This window comes from Microchirus variegatus, assembly GCF_963457635.1.
Source record: "Microchirus variegatus genome assembly, chromosome: 14".
NCBI classification, from domain to species: Eukaryota; Metazoa; Chordata; class Actinopteri; order Pleuronectiformes; family Soleidae; genus Microchirus; species Microchirus variegatus.
Window position 1 is genome coordinate 13,144,541 of NC_139815.1, and position 15,538 is coordinate 13,160,078.

At 42.7% G+C, this 15,538-nt stretch overlaps 1 protein-coding gene across 1 annotated transcript; it reads right to left on the reverse strand.

The window, feature by feature from the left end:
• Window positions 1-7,845: 7,845 nt before the first annotated feature.
• On the reverse strand, window positions 7,846-12,640 carry onecut1 (one cut homeobox 1; the record flags this gene model as incomplete). Its single annotated transcript, XM_083900454.1, has 2 exons — window positions 7,846-8,135; window positions 11,566-12,640. The coding sequence occupies 2 exons, from the start codon at window positions 12,638-12,640 to the stop codon at window positions 7,846-7,848; spliced, it is 1,365 nt and encodes a 454-aa protein (XP_083756580.1).
• Window positions 12,641-15,538: the final 2,898 nt, after the last annotated feature.

A 15,538-nucleotide genomic window follows, 5' to 3' on the forward strand; every position in this document is an offset into this window, starting at 1 on the left:
TTTTGACTCGAGGCAGTAACATCAAAGACAATCTGTGTTCTTTCTGGGATGGTTGTTAAATCTACCAGTCTCCAGGAACAATGTTGCTCTAGGTTATGGGTCTCAAACTGGCGGCCCCGGGGGCCACGTGCGGCCCACAATTGCTTACATGCGGCCCCCCACTCAATATCATGTTACAATGAAAACATGGCCTCACTGTCTTTTAAACACAGTGTGTAGCTGAGGCACATAACAGTAATAATAAGATATTTGGTCATAATTATCCCATTATTAAAGGTGTCATATGTAAGAATGTGGCCTTTTAGGTTTCATTTTCTGACGTAACTGGCAACCCGTGGCTGAGACTCTACTGACTGCAATGATTGGTAGACGGCGGTAGGTGGCGCCACATGCCAAAACATGATTTCAAAACATAAACATGATTCGCAGTCTGCAAAATATTTTTTTTGATGCAAATATTTTGGCTGTACTGTTGTTGTTGGTGAGTTCAGTTTGTTATATGAACATTATTCCTGAGTCTCTGTGACATATTAGGAGGATTTTATGTCCAGTTGCTTTAGATTTATTACATAATGCACCTTTAAATGTATCATATACAACATTCAATTACATATATAAATACACTTGTTAAGGCCCGAGCCACGAATGGCAGTGGCCGAAACAGCTCCTGGTACGAATTTTAATTACAGTTGTCCACACTATTTTTTATGTAATTTAAAAGAAATGTCCGTTTTTGATATTAATACAATAATTTTATCATCATAAATAGTATTATTAAGTATACGTGTGATATCATGATGCAATATTGTGAACAGTTGATTTTTTTCCCCCACTTTTGTTCTCTAGGCCGGCCCCCTCTTAACCACAATAGATGCGCATTGGCCCCCAGGTCATTTGAGTTTGAGACCCCTGCGTCTAGGTAACTGTGTGTACATAAATATATTTGTTGTTTGTTTTATTTAAACTATAAGTCACACAGGGTTTCACCTGATTGACTCGATGGATTGACTGGTGAGATGTAAGGTCAGGTCATACATATATCTAGAACACTTGTTATTCTTAGAAGTGCAGCCTGTGGTCCATTGTTATTTTGGTACAAATAAAAAAGGGCCTCTTGGAACAAAAGACAAAGGCCAAAATGAGGACTCCAGAATCTGCTTCACAAATCTGTTTGACAGCTGTACTTGCTGTGTGTTTCTATTGTTTGCTGCACACAGATACATCTACAGAGTGAGCTTTTATCATAATATTTAGAATTATTATTACTTTCTTTGTACTTATCATTTGGAATAGACCACAGGGGGAAAGGAAACAATGTGGCCAGGCTGTTGAATTTTAAATGGACTTTGACTTCTTTGGTTCTTATAGCCTGCCCTATACAAACAAGTGACCCAGATCATCGAGGGTCATAAAGTCCACATTAATACAAACATCTACCAGTTAATTATGGACTTTTATTTGGAAAAAGGAGCAAAGTTTACAAAGTGAGTCTTAGTGTAAAGCCAGCAGTTATAAAACTTAAGTCAAACAGACTGTGGTCCCGCACATGAGAAAACCAGTCACATGTGAAGCTTTTATTTTATAGGCAGCGTTGCACATGTTCCTGTTAGGAGTGAATGGAGGTTTAATGGCAACCAAGGGTTAAAGATATTATTCTAGAGTCATGTTTCAAGTTGTTGTCAAAGAAATAAAACAATTCTATCTACGCCCATTATAGTCATAATGGCTTCTGTAGATGAAATGCAGTGTAAAGAAGTAGCCACTGATACGCATATGTTCATTACTAGATACTTCGTGTGATGAAGCTGTTTTAGTATTAAAACAAGTATTGTTTTAGTGGTGTATGTTTATAATCCAATTGGTTCTGCAGCCTATGTTATTTCTGAGGGATGGATTTGTGGCCTGTAACATAGTTCGGGTAATTCACTGATTTTAACACCCACAGTGTACATACACCAAACAACAATGCATGTTCAATTAATTCCCATTTTTTACACACTAAGTTGTTACTATCCATGATCTTAAAATGCTTCTCTTAATGTGGCAACAACAAAAGTTGATAACTGCAACAAGTTTCCTTGTGTTTGGGAAAATCCATGTCATAGCGTCATCTAGTGGCCGGATATCAGTAGTGCAGCAAATAAAATTGTGGTAGACAACAGAGAGTTGGCTGCACATTATGAGGCACACATCTATCTATCTATCTATCTATCTATCTATCTATCTATCTATCTATCTATCTATCTATCTATCTATCTATCTATCTATCTATCTATCTATCTATCTATCTATCTATCTATCTATCTATCTATCTATCTATCTATCTATCTATCTATCTATCTATCTATCTATCTATCTATCTATCTATCTATCTATCTATCTATCTATCTATCATGCACACAGACACACTCACACATAAACACTGGTGTGCACTAATTATAATAGTAAGAATAAGAGAGCCATGATTCAGAAGCTGGAAATACCAACAGTTTATTCTCTACTTTTTGTTGACTACAGAAATGCTGAAACATCTGAACACTGAAAAAAGCTGGATGACATCATCACTTCTCCATTTTTTTTTCTTCTTTTTTTTTTCATTTGCTTAGCAATCACAACAGATGATATTGCACGGCACTGAGAAAGCAGTAGCAAAGCTTTGGAAACAGCAATGACAAAATCAAGTCATGAGACATGGAGTAATACATCTGAGAGTAACACTGACAGCACTGCCTCTCTGGCACTCACACACGCACACACACTCACACGCACACACACACACATTCACACACAAAGCATTGTGAGCCATGGAGGAGATCGAAAAGAAAAGGTCAAAGTTGACGAGAGCACAAGGCCCGACGAGAGCGGTGAGATTTCATTGTTTGAAATGCAAGTGCAAGATGAACTACTGCTGCAATCTATTCCTAAATGGCTAAATGACAACAAATACGCCTGTTTTATCAAAACCCTTCAAGCATCTTTGTAAATGAACAGCTGGAGGATACCCCCTCTGTGGGTGAGAACACTCGTCGCCCAGCGTAAGAGATCCAGATGATTGTCTTAGGCGCTGCAGTATAGTTATGAGACTTGTAGCTAAGCTACCCATCATATGGGAACTCCGTATGGACTAAATAAATGGAAGAAAATATTAAAATGTGGGGGGGGAGATATTTCATTCTTTCTGAAGTACAGTCTTGTGTAAATATATTGTAAGCACCTGCACTTTGTGGAGAATCATTCACAGTCTCCATTCTGCTGCACAATGACTGTATAACTCTGCCATGGACAATTTGGTGACCTTCAGTGATTAGCACGACAGAGAGGAATAAGTAAAACCTCTGATGGCCTCAGGGAGTCGGTCTTACTGTTGTTTTTAGCCTCACACATGCACAGAAAAGAGATGAACACACACACACGCACACAGTGGCACAAACACACACTCATTCAAACAGAAAATTCAGTAAATGGTTCCCCCACACATACACACTCACACACTGATTCCTTGATAAAGTTCTTTGCAGTTTTATTAGACTTTGCTCATAGTCATTACACGAGTACGTACCAAAAGAACAGATACTAGATGGAGCGAGGCGGCAGTGCCACAGCAATAAAAACAGACCCAGTTCCGTGGCACAGCCCCTGGCAGACCGGCTGCCCAGCCTCCACTCCACCTCACTCGGTGTATGAGGCAGCAAAGTGAGCGGGGACTTGCAGCCCTCGTCGCAGATGCTTCAGATTGTACATTATAGAACAGGAGATTCCCCACATGGTCGAGTAAGCTTCGTCTACGCAGCCCTACGCCTTTCTACATTCTATACCCGTGCGAATGGCAAATCAAAACTCAACAAGTCTAAACCTCACAAATGCCAGTGCTTTTTCAACTTTATACATCTTTTTTTTTCTGATTTTTGGTTTGTTTTTTAAAATTCTTTGGATGTGCAGTAATACCCATAAAATAACAGTTCTTAAAAAGTCAAAGGAATAGAAAAAACACACACACACACACACACACACACACACACACACACACACACACACACACACACACACACACACACACACACACACACACACACACACACACACACACACACACACACAAACATACACACTGCTTTTTTTTGCCAACTGTTGGACAAAGTAGCTCCTGTATGACTTTGTCTGCGTTGGCAAATCAACCGTCTGAATTTCTGGCAGTGTTTAAAACACACATTGAAATGCCGGCTAGGATTTAGCTGAATAAAAACACAAACTACTTCCTTTCATATCTAAGCGTGGGCAATAAGGCTGTAACATAAAACTGTCTTTTTTTCTTTCTTTTTTTTGTGTGTTTTGTTTTTGTTTTTTTTTCAAAAAAACCTACTATGTACAAATCTAGAGTTTCTACAAATGCATAAATTAAAGCAGTGGTTAAAACAATACAAAATGCATTTAAATTAAATCACAACACGGAAGAAGACAAAAGGGAAAATATGAACACAATATCACAGCAGTTGGTTTTACCCTGTAAAAGCAATAGTCTACCATCGTAACAATGGCGTCAAACAATGTCTGATAAAAAATATGCGTCCTCTGTGACTAAAAACAGAGGCAAAAACAAAACCGAACGACAAAATAGATAATCGTACTGATTTTTGAAGTAACAACAACAATTACCACACGGGTGGAGTTCTGTCTTGATCGCAGATCGACGTCTCAATGCAGAACTCAAAGGAATTATTACTATGAGGTATTCAGAGACATTGGTAAAGACATGCACGGCCAGAGTGCTGGACCTTACTACACATAGTAGAGAGATGGGGACGGTTGGGGGGGGGGGGGAGGATGGATGGGTTCAAGGGGGGGACAGAGGAGAAGGACAAACAAAGACCTTTGGTTTAATCTGTAAAAAGTGGACAACAGAAATTCCTTTGGTATGTTTTCATTGCATGGTTGCGCTGGCAAAGCGCCACGTTGTGATTTAAAAAACAAAACAAAAACAACAACAACAACAACAACAGAAAGACAACCTTTTTCTAGTTTCTTCAGTAGTGGCCTTTCTACAGGCTGAGGTATTCACAGAGTCAAAAGTGAGAGGTCAACAGCGGTTTAACACTTTGGTTCAAGCAAGGCACTCGTCCTGGGCGTTTTTATTATATTTTTCTTTTTAAAAAGAAAGATTGCAACATGTCTGCTTCTACTTTCAGAGACATGTCTGCCTATAGTTGAGTCGCCCATGGCTATTTCAGCTCATCTGCCCATTGAAAATGTCTGATGTGTTAGATCAACAATATCAAACTATAGATACACACACTGAGGCCAAGTGGGAATAAAGCCCCAAATGATGGCACTCTAGCAGGGTTAAATCATGAAATTAAATCTTTTAAAACAAATTTTTTGATTTGATTAAAAACAATGGGATGATATGTTTTTGTAGCGTTTTTCATTTGAACCCTTTAAGGTACGACTCAACCATTTGGTCGACCACACTTTAAGTCACTATATCTCATTAAAAAATGCATCAAACTGAAGCACTTAATGTCACTTGTTCTGAATGTTGTACTTTATGAATTATTCAAACCAGGTTTATTATGAACAGATGTCTCACCCGTTTGGTAGAGGCCTGTATCTGAAATAATGTAGGGTCTAATTTAATGTTATTGTTTTCATAAGTAAATAAAATAATAATTAAAATATTTTGCTTTTTTCTTGGTGCGTACCTTAAAGGGTTAAATGTCTTCATTCCTGTCGCTAATAAGCAACACAAAGACGGATCATATTAGAGATTCTCTGTACCCTGCACCATCAGTTGTGTGTATCTATGGCTCGATCAGCATATCTGTCTTTAGCTACATCATACATCAGCATGACTGTCTACGACGCTGTAATCCGAGCACAGATGAAGCAGGAGCACATAGCACTAGGGCATGGGCTGAGTGCGGGGGGGGAGAGAAAGAGAAGGAAGAGATGGGAAGGGAAAGGAGATGAGGGGGGGAAGGGGGAGACATAACATCGTTTTAACACCACTCATAAAGGCCGTGCAATGAGAAAAAATCTTTGGTTATCTTTGGTATCATCGAAGTGATAGAAATCACGTACATGGAACTTGAGTGAGGTAGCATCTTTGGTTCACACTGTGAAACATCAGCAAGGTCTTGACACAAGCCTTTTGTTTCTTGTCATGTGTTTGGTTATTCTCTCCAAGATGATGAAGCAGCTCTCTCTCTCTCTCTCTCTCTCTCGCCTCTCCTTCAGCGCTTGCTCTGATGAATGTAGTGCTGCTAACCCTGGCCATGAGGAGGATGATGGCGAGGGGCCAGCTTAATATATCTAATGCTACGCTGCCCTGAGCCAGCCCTGTGTAGTGCTTTCCTCCTAGTGCTGAAATGCATAGTTTACCACGGGGGAGTGGAAGCAGGATAAAGGAGGGTGTGTGGGGGGGGGTGTGTGGGCACTGACGACAGGCAGGGATGGGGGGTGCTTTCGTATTCAGGTGAGGAGCTGACATTGCTGTGTGCGAGCACCTGAAATTGATTTGATCGCTGATATCATCCTCTCGCTCCAACACGAGGAGGTAGATGACGAGGGGATAAAATCAAATATGTATGAAGTTACATCGGTGAAGCTTAACGCTTATTATAAGAGTGGTGATGCACTCTATCCCCCCCCCAAAAAAAGGTGTCAAGACCACATGAAGTGCCAGCTGTTTGTGTTTTCACCTTTGCAGAGAAAAGATCCAACAGTGTGGATTTGTCTTTGTGTGCGAGTGCTGGCACTGAAATCTAAACCTGCACAGTAGCCTCACAACAAAGGTTGTACTTGCAATGATTAAACAGGATTTCTGTTTCAGTTTGATTTAAAAAGGCATCTATAAGACAAACTTCAAGACTTACTTTTCATGTATTATCATATATATTATTAATTCAAGTATGAATGAAGATAGTTAGATGGACACGAGCAGCACAATTCTCCTCTTTACTAACAGTCTGTTTGAAGAGGAAAAAGTGATTAAGATTATCCACTATAAAATGCACTCTTTGGTCAGTTAACTTCATAGCATTTTTAGTGGGTTTGTGTCTAGGATGTATGACAGGGTCAGGGTGTAGAAGGCTTTGGTTTCTAAATGTCTCTTTATTCAACGCTTCAGCATGTTGGAAGAAAGCACTACCATGAGGGCTGAGGAACTTGGTTTGGTTTGGTTCAAGGTTGGGATTCTGGTTTTGGGTTAGCAGTCTACACGTGATCGTTCCACCCCGGGTCTGTCTGGAATGCTTGATAGAAAGACAGACAGCTGGACAGAAAGACAGTCCACCACCACCAATCCAAACACAGTTGTACAACAATCCAGTCGCTCCTGTAGGATTATGTTTCTTTAAAGTTGATTGGCCAATCCCACCCGGAGCTCCACTTTCTGGCTGTTTTTCAAGGCTGTGGACAGCTGCAGATCACACTGTCAATAGGCTGATTAAACCTCCATTTGGGGACCCATCATTAAATCCAACCAATCAGATTAAAGATAAGGATGGCGAATGATAGATTGATACTGAGCGGGGAGGTGGGGAGGGGCGTAGTAAAGCTATAGACCAATGACAGTGAGTGTGTGTGAGGGGCTGTGTGTGAAATCATAGTCTTTTTGCAGTATGTTACACATAAATGTGTTGCTGAAACAAACATTTTAAAGCAGGTCAAACAATAAGTCTTTGGTTTGTTTTTTCATCTTTGGATACTATAAATATCAATATAGTACAGGTTTAAGGGCAAAATGTTGCTTCAAGGTCTTTTTTTTAAGTTTCTCTTTGTTTCTCTTAAGTTTTAAAGCTTTTCCACCGAGATTGAGTCAGTCCATGAGTTGGTAAAATCAGTCCGTCTTCAGGCTTTGGTGCAGGAGTTAGGGCCAGAGTTGGCTGAGTGACCGGATCCGTCGTCCACCCACTTATCGAGGCTCCGGCGGCGTGCATTCATAAAGAAGTTGCTGACTGTGGTCAGCTCCAGGCCCAGCTGCTGGGCGATGGTGAGCTGCAGCTCCTTTGATGGACGCTTGTTCTCCTTGAAGATGGCGTGAAGTGTCCGTCGCTGCACATCCGTGAACACCAGCCGTGGCTTCTTGCTCGCGCTCCCCCGCTCGCTTCGGCCATGGTCCTGTTCCTTGCGCTTACATGCTGTGGAGAAGTCAGACAGAGAAAGGGGTCGTTCAATATAGGAAGCTGGAGATGCTCGTGTATTGACAGCAAACTGGTGCTAGAATCCTCACTCCATCACATCTTAAATTCACTACATTGATATACTTTCTATATTTACTGAACCTTCATAACAACAGAATCGGAACATTTCCTGATATCTGAACAATAATTGTGTTTCTCACGCCTAAATTGTTTTGCAAATTGTCATTATGCTCCACTGGAATCATATTATCGAAACAGGTATTTGGCATTTTAATGTTCTGCCTTACTTCTGCACTCTTTCAGGAAAAAGTCAATATTATCTGACAGTGATAATAATATGCATCTGATGCACGTCTCCATTCCAGTAAACAAATAAATGCAAGAGTTGGTATGAATAATATTATATGTTCTGAAACAATGCCATTTAAATCCATATTTTGAACTTTCAGTATTGACTTCATGACTTGGCAGTGATCATTCAAGCCAGTCACCTACAGTATTTGTTGATGTGGCTGATAAGTGTTGATAAAAACAAGTGAATGCTCATCACAGGACAAAGCACATTCACTTCTCAGATACTATATTAATGGAATTGGTATTGAAAAGGATCACATTTAACACAAAACCCATAATGACCAGACATAGGAGTCTGCCTTTTAATTCTTCTAAGACCGAACCGATTAAGCAGCCTGCTGTTGTTGTATAATAGACCTACTTCCTCTCAACAACAAGACACAATCTTATTGTGCAAACCATTGGGGAGTAAGCATGGGAAGTAACAGCAAAATGAAAGTCTTTCACGTGTTTGTTCAGAGCTTCAGAATCATCTCCCAACCCTGCTGTACAACAACAGATGAACCAGTCAGCCAACATGCGCTGTCCATGGTGCTGAAAAGCAACAATAAAACCACCTGTGCGTCTGTGAGAAACATTCACAGACACACACATCTACTATTGTCGAGGTGAATCTGTTCATGTATCTAAAACCTCGGCTCGACTGATCTTGATTAAATCGTTGTTGTTTGTTGTTGTTGTTTTTTTCCCCAGCCAGACAAATCTGAGCTTAATCGGCAAGAAGACGCCAGGAGGGGGCAGACGTGAGCTGCTTGAGCAAGGCCCATCATGGACTGTCAGAGGAGAATAATGAAATATCCAGACCACAAAACAACTCTTTGGCCTGATGATTTTTTTTTTGTTTTGCAGAAAAACGGTTTGATCATCAGTCAAATGTAGAAAAAAAATCCAAATACAATTTCCCAGCAAATAAAAACGTAATTATTCGATATGCCAGTGTATTTAAAATGTCTTCACATTTTATATTGATCTTTAGTTCTTCCACGTGTAGCTTTTTTCTTTTCTTTTTTAATTAAAGAGATCAAAAATAATCACGATAGTGATTTAATCTGATTAATTAAACTCGTCTTCCACATGTGAGCTTGAGTACAGTTTGCAGCTGGCTTCTGCACCGCCATAAAACGCATAAACTTAAACACAATTGTGAGTACGAGCAGCCAGGTGTCTCCAGTGCTGGTAAATATTAACAGAGAGCCAGAGCTCCTCGTGTAAAGGCGGCTATAAATCAGCAAGAGTGAAGGCCACTCAGACAGCAGGAGCCTCCCTCCACAAAGCGGCCGGGCCTCGGCATAGGAGACCCCGGGCAGAGAGGGCTACTTTTCCCAGGACCAGAGGACACGGCGGCGGCCTCGTTATCAGGTGAATCACACACGCACACACACACACAGCTAATCATTACAAACACACACACACACACAGATAACTCCACACACTCCACACAGTGTGACGACAGTCCAGCGTTTCATAAACTCAATTTATTCCAGCCGAACCCACTCTGCCTGCCATGTCCCTATATTCTATTTCTATTATTGTATTCTAGAAAATGCAGGTGGGGTAATTGAATACGTGGGAAAAAGGGAGGATAGGCCCAAGATTAATTTCAGAAGCCCAAAATCAATAGGTGTATCACATCTACTTCAGCACACGATCACATCGAGTTCAACGGAACGAATGGATCAATAAAATTCCCTTCAAATTAATTTTTTTTTTTTACAACAAACGCAAGTAGATATCAATAAAACAATAATTATAAGTATGTCATTTGGTATATATACACATATATAGTTATTTTACACGGCTGAATTTACAGTATTTGGCAAACCTAATACTACCCTAACTGTATTTCTAACTGTATTTTCCTTGTACATCTCGCTGAAACAACATTGAGTTGAACTTTTAATTAACGATGATTAAATGTTGATGAAATAACCCAGCTTTCAAAAAGTCAGATAACATCTCACCTTCAACCAACCAAACACCCCCCCCCCCACCCCTCCCCATACCCACCACCCACACACACACACACACACACACACACACACACACACACACACACACACACACACACACACACACACACACACACACACACACACACACACACACACACAACAGCAGCAGCAGCAGATGGGAAAACTGAAAAATAATCAATTACGTTTATAGGCTTCTCACGTACGAGCAATGCACGCAAAAACACACGCGCAGATGTACGCGCACTTTCCAACAATGCAGCCTCTGGAAACGTTTTTTACAAATATCCAGTGGTCATCTGTGGAGGCGCACGCACGCGCGATTTGGGCCGCATATGCGCGCCCTAATGACCCCTTGATCTTACTGTTAGTTCATTTAAGGAACCTCAGTGTCAATGGGTTAGATTATATATTATTGTATTCTGTTGTGAAGGCCTGTAAATGACCCCCAGCTTCACTTGACATCTACATTAAGTTTGGCACACACTCACACAGAAACACGTGCACACAGAACACACTCATGGCTCTCTGTCTGTTTACAACACCAGAAAAGGCTGATCCAGTTGTATTTTCACCAAAATAAACACACTCCTAACGATTCCTGGGTGAAGGATCATCTTACACACACACAGACACACACACACACTCCATCGATGGGTCGATATTTTGAGGTAAAATGACATGAGTGCCCGGCCAAAAATCAGTGTACAAACAGAAAACTCGTCTGGAAACACTTGTTAGCTTCAAAGGTTGTTTAACACAGAGTGTAAACATTAATTTGACTATTAATGCAGTTTATAGATTTATGAAGGTTCACCAAACCCTTTAAACTAATGTAATTTAAGATTTTCTTGAGACAAGAGGGGACACTTTATTATATTTATATATAAGGATGATGAAGAATTTGCCAGTCTATGGTTGGACATTTATCCAAAATACTATGATTTGACATGTTTCAGACTTAGGTTTGTTGTGGTAAAAACAGCAACCATCACTTTCTTCCCAGCCCACTTATTATTATTATCATTGTTTGTTATTTTTAAGTAACACATTCAGCACAAAATGAAAGCAAAAAAAGGGGGATTTACCGAGGCTTCGCTCACCTGCGAGCCTGAGCGCACTCATGCGTTGGAACTCAGGCTCCTGCAGCCATTTCCACATGCGGCGGAAAGTCTCTCTGCCGGACTTGAGCTTGGACCAGGGTTTGGGGTTCCTCAGCAGGTCGGACAGTGTCCCCTGGGACCTGCACAGGACCCGCTGGGCAAAGATGGCCTGAGGGATGCTGTAGCGCTTCAGCTCTGTTGTGATCCTCTGCGCCACTTCTTTGGTATTCACCTCCTCCATCTGTCCCCCAGAAACACCACCTCCTCCGCCCCCTTGCTGCCCGGGCCCGGAGGCCTGCTCCCGGCTGTTCCCCAGCCCCTGGCCGTGCCCCTGCGCGCTCAGGTGGGCGTGCGGGTGGTGGTGGAGGCCGTTGATTTGTACCATACCCGCCGAGGAGCTCATGTGCTGCTCGGTGTGTCTGCCGAGCATGGCCGGGTGGTGAGCCTCGAACCCGCTGGGAGTGAGCATCTTCTCCCCGGGCATGGCGGCACCGGGATGAGCATAGGGAGGGATGCCGGCCTGCGACGTGTGTATGCTGGCCAGACCGGAACCAGACAGCGGGGACAAACTCTGGCCCATGCACGGATCCTTGTGATGGTACGCGGGATACAGACTGTTCATAGGCGCCAGACTCCGGTCCTCTCGCATTAAGGTGAAGCTGCCGCTGACGTTCCCGGGGATCCTTTGGTGCGGATGCGGGTGCGGGTGCGGGTGCGGATGGTGGGGATGATGGTGGTGGTGGTGGTGATGGTGATGGGGAGGAAACTTGTCGGAGACGGTGGAGATGGGGGGTAAGGGCTGTAAGGGTGTCAGGGTGGTGTAGGTGCTGCTCGCACTCATGCCTGGGGGGACTTCACACATGCTGATGGCCGGGTGCAGGTGTCCCGGGTGGCTGGGGTGATAGTCTCCGCTGTCCAGGAGGGTCGCCATGCCCATAGCGCGGTGGCTCAGACCCCGCGGGCTCGGACGGGAGTGTGGACTGTGGCCACTGAGCAGCTCCCCGTGACTGGTCAAAGACTCATGGCTGATTCCGTGCAGGTCGCCAATATTCTCCATCGACAGCTGTGCGTTCATGGTCCGAGCAGCGCTGTGGACAAACCATCTATCTGACCTGCCGCCGTTAGCAGATGTCCAGAAGTGCCCGCGTCCACGAAAGTTCAATTTTTTCTTTTGTTGCTTGTTTCCTCTTCTTCTTGCAGCAGCAGCCTCCTCTGTTTTTCCTCCGCTCTGTCACCTATATTTGATTATACTGACACTGTTCTGCAGAGTTCAAAGTCCCTTTCCTTCTTTTTCCTCGTATTTTCAAACATTTATATCTATTTTTTTTATATATATGTATTTTTTTTCCCCTTTCTTTCTGGATTTTGTGATTCAAGCCCCCCCACCGCTAACCAGCTGTCCTTGCGCTCCTGTCGGGTGCCGCGCCATCTCTTTGGTTGTATGTCTCCAGCCCTCTTCCACCGCAGCACAGCTCCCCGTCTGCACATGCGCACTGCAGTCTCCTCCCGTACTCTACTTCTCTCTCTCTCTCTCTCTCCACACACACACACACACACACACACACACACACACACACACACACACACACACACACACACACACACACACACACACACACACACACACACACACACACACACACACACACACACACACACACACACACACACCACTCCTGTGACGTCAGCCATCCTATTAAGGAAGGGAGGCATCAAACCACCTGCTAATAGCTGTTCTGCCATATTCATCTGAAATGCTTCAAAACATATGCAGAACGTCACATAGACTTATCACAGAATAATAACAAGGGGAATTATGTTGTGTTATAATAACAACACACAGTCTGCAGTCAAATTCTAGTTGCTATTTTTTTTTTTTTATTAAATCCATAATGAGGCTCTGACTTCAGTCCTCCTTAAATGACCAGGTGCAAATGAAGTAAACTTCCGGGTTCATTTGGAGTTGATTTTTGAAGTCTGATACAAAGAAGCGTCTAATGTTGTGAAGAAGAGGGAGAGGGGGGGGGGGGCATAGGGCCCCAGGAGCTGCTGCTGCTGAGTGTAATGACTTAACTTAGTTCATTGACTTATAGGTGTTGTATTCACACACCTCATATAGAGCCATTCTGTCATTATTAGGCTATTTCATCTGCAGCCCCCCCCCCCCTTATACACAAACACACCCTTCAACAAGTAAGTGGCGGTTTAACCAAACGAAGGAGACTGTGGCACCTTCTCCTTTGACCGAAAAGGATGAGCAGATGTGTCTATTGTTCAACCATTAGGCTTAACGAACCAAGCCCAGCACTACTCTATGTGTGTGTGTGTGCACACGCATGTCCTATTTGGACATGGACACGCGCACATTTAATCCTGCAAGTTCAGGAAATCATTTAAGAGTAAACATGTAACTCTGTGGTGTATGGATTTAGAAGGAAAACAAATATATGGGGACATATGGATTGTTTATATGCAGTTTTATTTTTGTTGACAAACATTTCAAATGATCCCAAACAAAAAATAACATAATCCAGTGTAATCCAAATGTAAACATTCCCTCTATACTTACTCACTTGTCAAAAGGCCGTTTAGCCTAAAACACAAGAGCGGTGGCGCAGGGCGTCCTCCGCCGGCCTTGGTGACAGCTTGCGGCGGTCAGTGTCCTGCTGGACCCCCCGCTGAATGAGGCACATGTCAAAGGTGACGCTTCAAGACTCCCAAAGCCAACATCTGCGGTGGGGACAGATTAACCTTTCAGACTTTTCCCTGTCCTGGACCTGCTAGGGCCCCCGCATCTGTCAGGGTGTGCGCCCCCCCCCCCCCCCCCCACCACCACCACCACCACCTTCCCCCTTGAAGCCCCACCACCCACAATAGAGCCAACGCTCGGCTGAACGAGTTAAATAAAAGCAAAGGGAAAGAAAGAAAAGAAGAAGAAGTTAAACTGTCTCTGATGTGAAGTCAATGTCAACGGCGTGTGTGTGACGTGTGTCGAGACAAAAGAGGGGTGGATTGGGGGGGGGGGACACTAATTCCACGAAGTGTGTGTGTCCAAGCGTGCACTGCTGTGGACATAATGGAGTTGAGATGCAGGCAACAGGGCAACAATAACAGCGTGATTACATGGTTCAAACAGGTTCATCAGACTGTGATACTTCAACCACAGAGTCCTTTTAATTTATCATCTCAAATCCGCTTAGTGGTAATAAAAATAATTATTTCTTATGACATACATATTTTTTCCCCCCACTTTTTTAATAAGTGCATTTTATCAGTTATTACATATATGTGGTTGCACTTATGTTATATTATATTATATTATAGACAAAGATGAGGTGCAGAAAGAGAGAGGGGGAAATGGAAAGCCCAGGTTTGGCCTTAGCAAACCTCATCTACACATTCTCATGCGGATCGATAAGCTGCTGCCATGACTGCACGACCATGAGCTGTGTGTGTGTGCGTGTGTTAATGTGTGTGTGTATGTGACAGGCCTGCTACATGGGGCCCTTAACACATGCACGAGCTCGCGGTGACATTTTGCTCTGCAGAGATTAATTAATGTTATTATTATTATTATTATTATTATTATTAATAATAATAAGTGACGCGCGTAAATGAGGATGCATTTCTGAAGCAGAGAATAAGAAATATAAATCCTCACACACACACATGTTCATATTGATGTGATTATTTTTTTTGTTGGGTGAAATTGAAGTATTCTTTCTTTATATATTTTTTTCAAATTGTAGGTCATGGAGAGCTGAAATGCAACTCCTTCCAGATTTAACACCGACTATATAATAATCTGGGGGGGGGTGAGGTGGGGGGGCTTCATTCCCGTGAAGCCCACCGCAGCAAATCCAGGCACAAACAATGCACAAGCCTGGCGCAGATCAATATTTCTGCAGCTCTGCAAAGTGACACAGCGTTGCTCTGCTTTATAGATGCTCAAAATGACAATTACAGCTTGTTT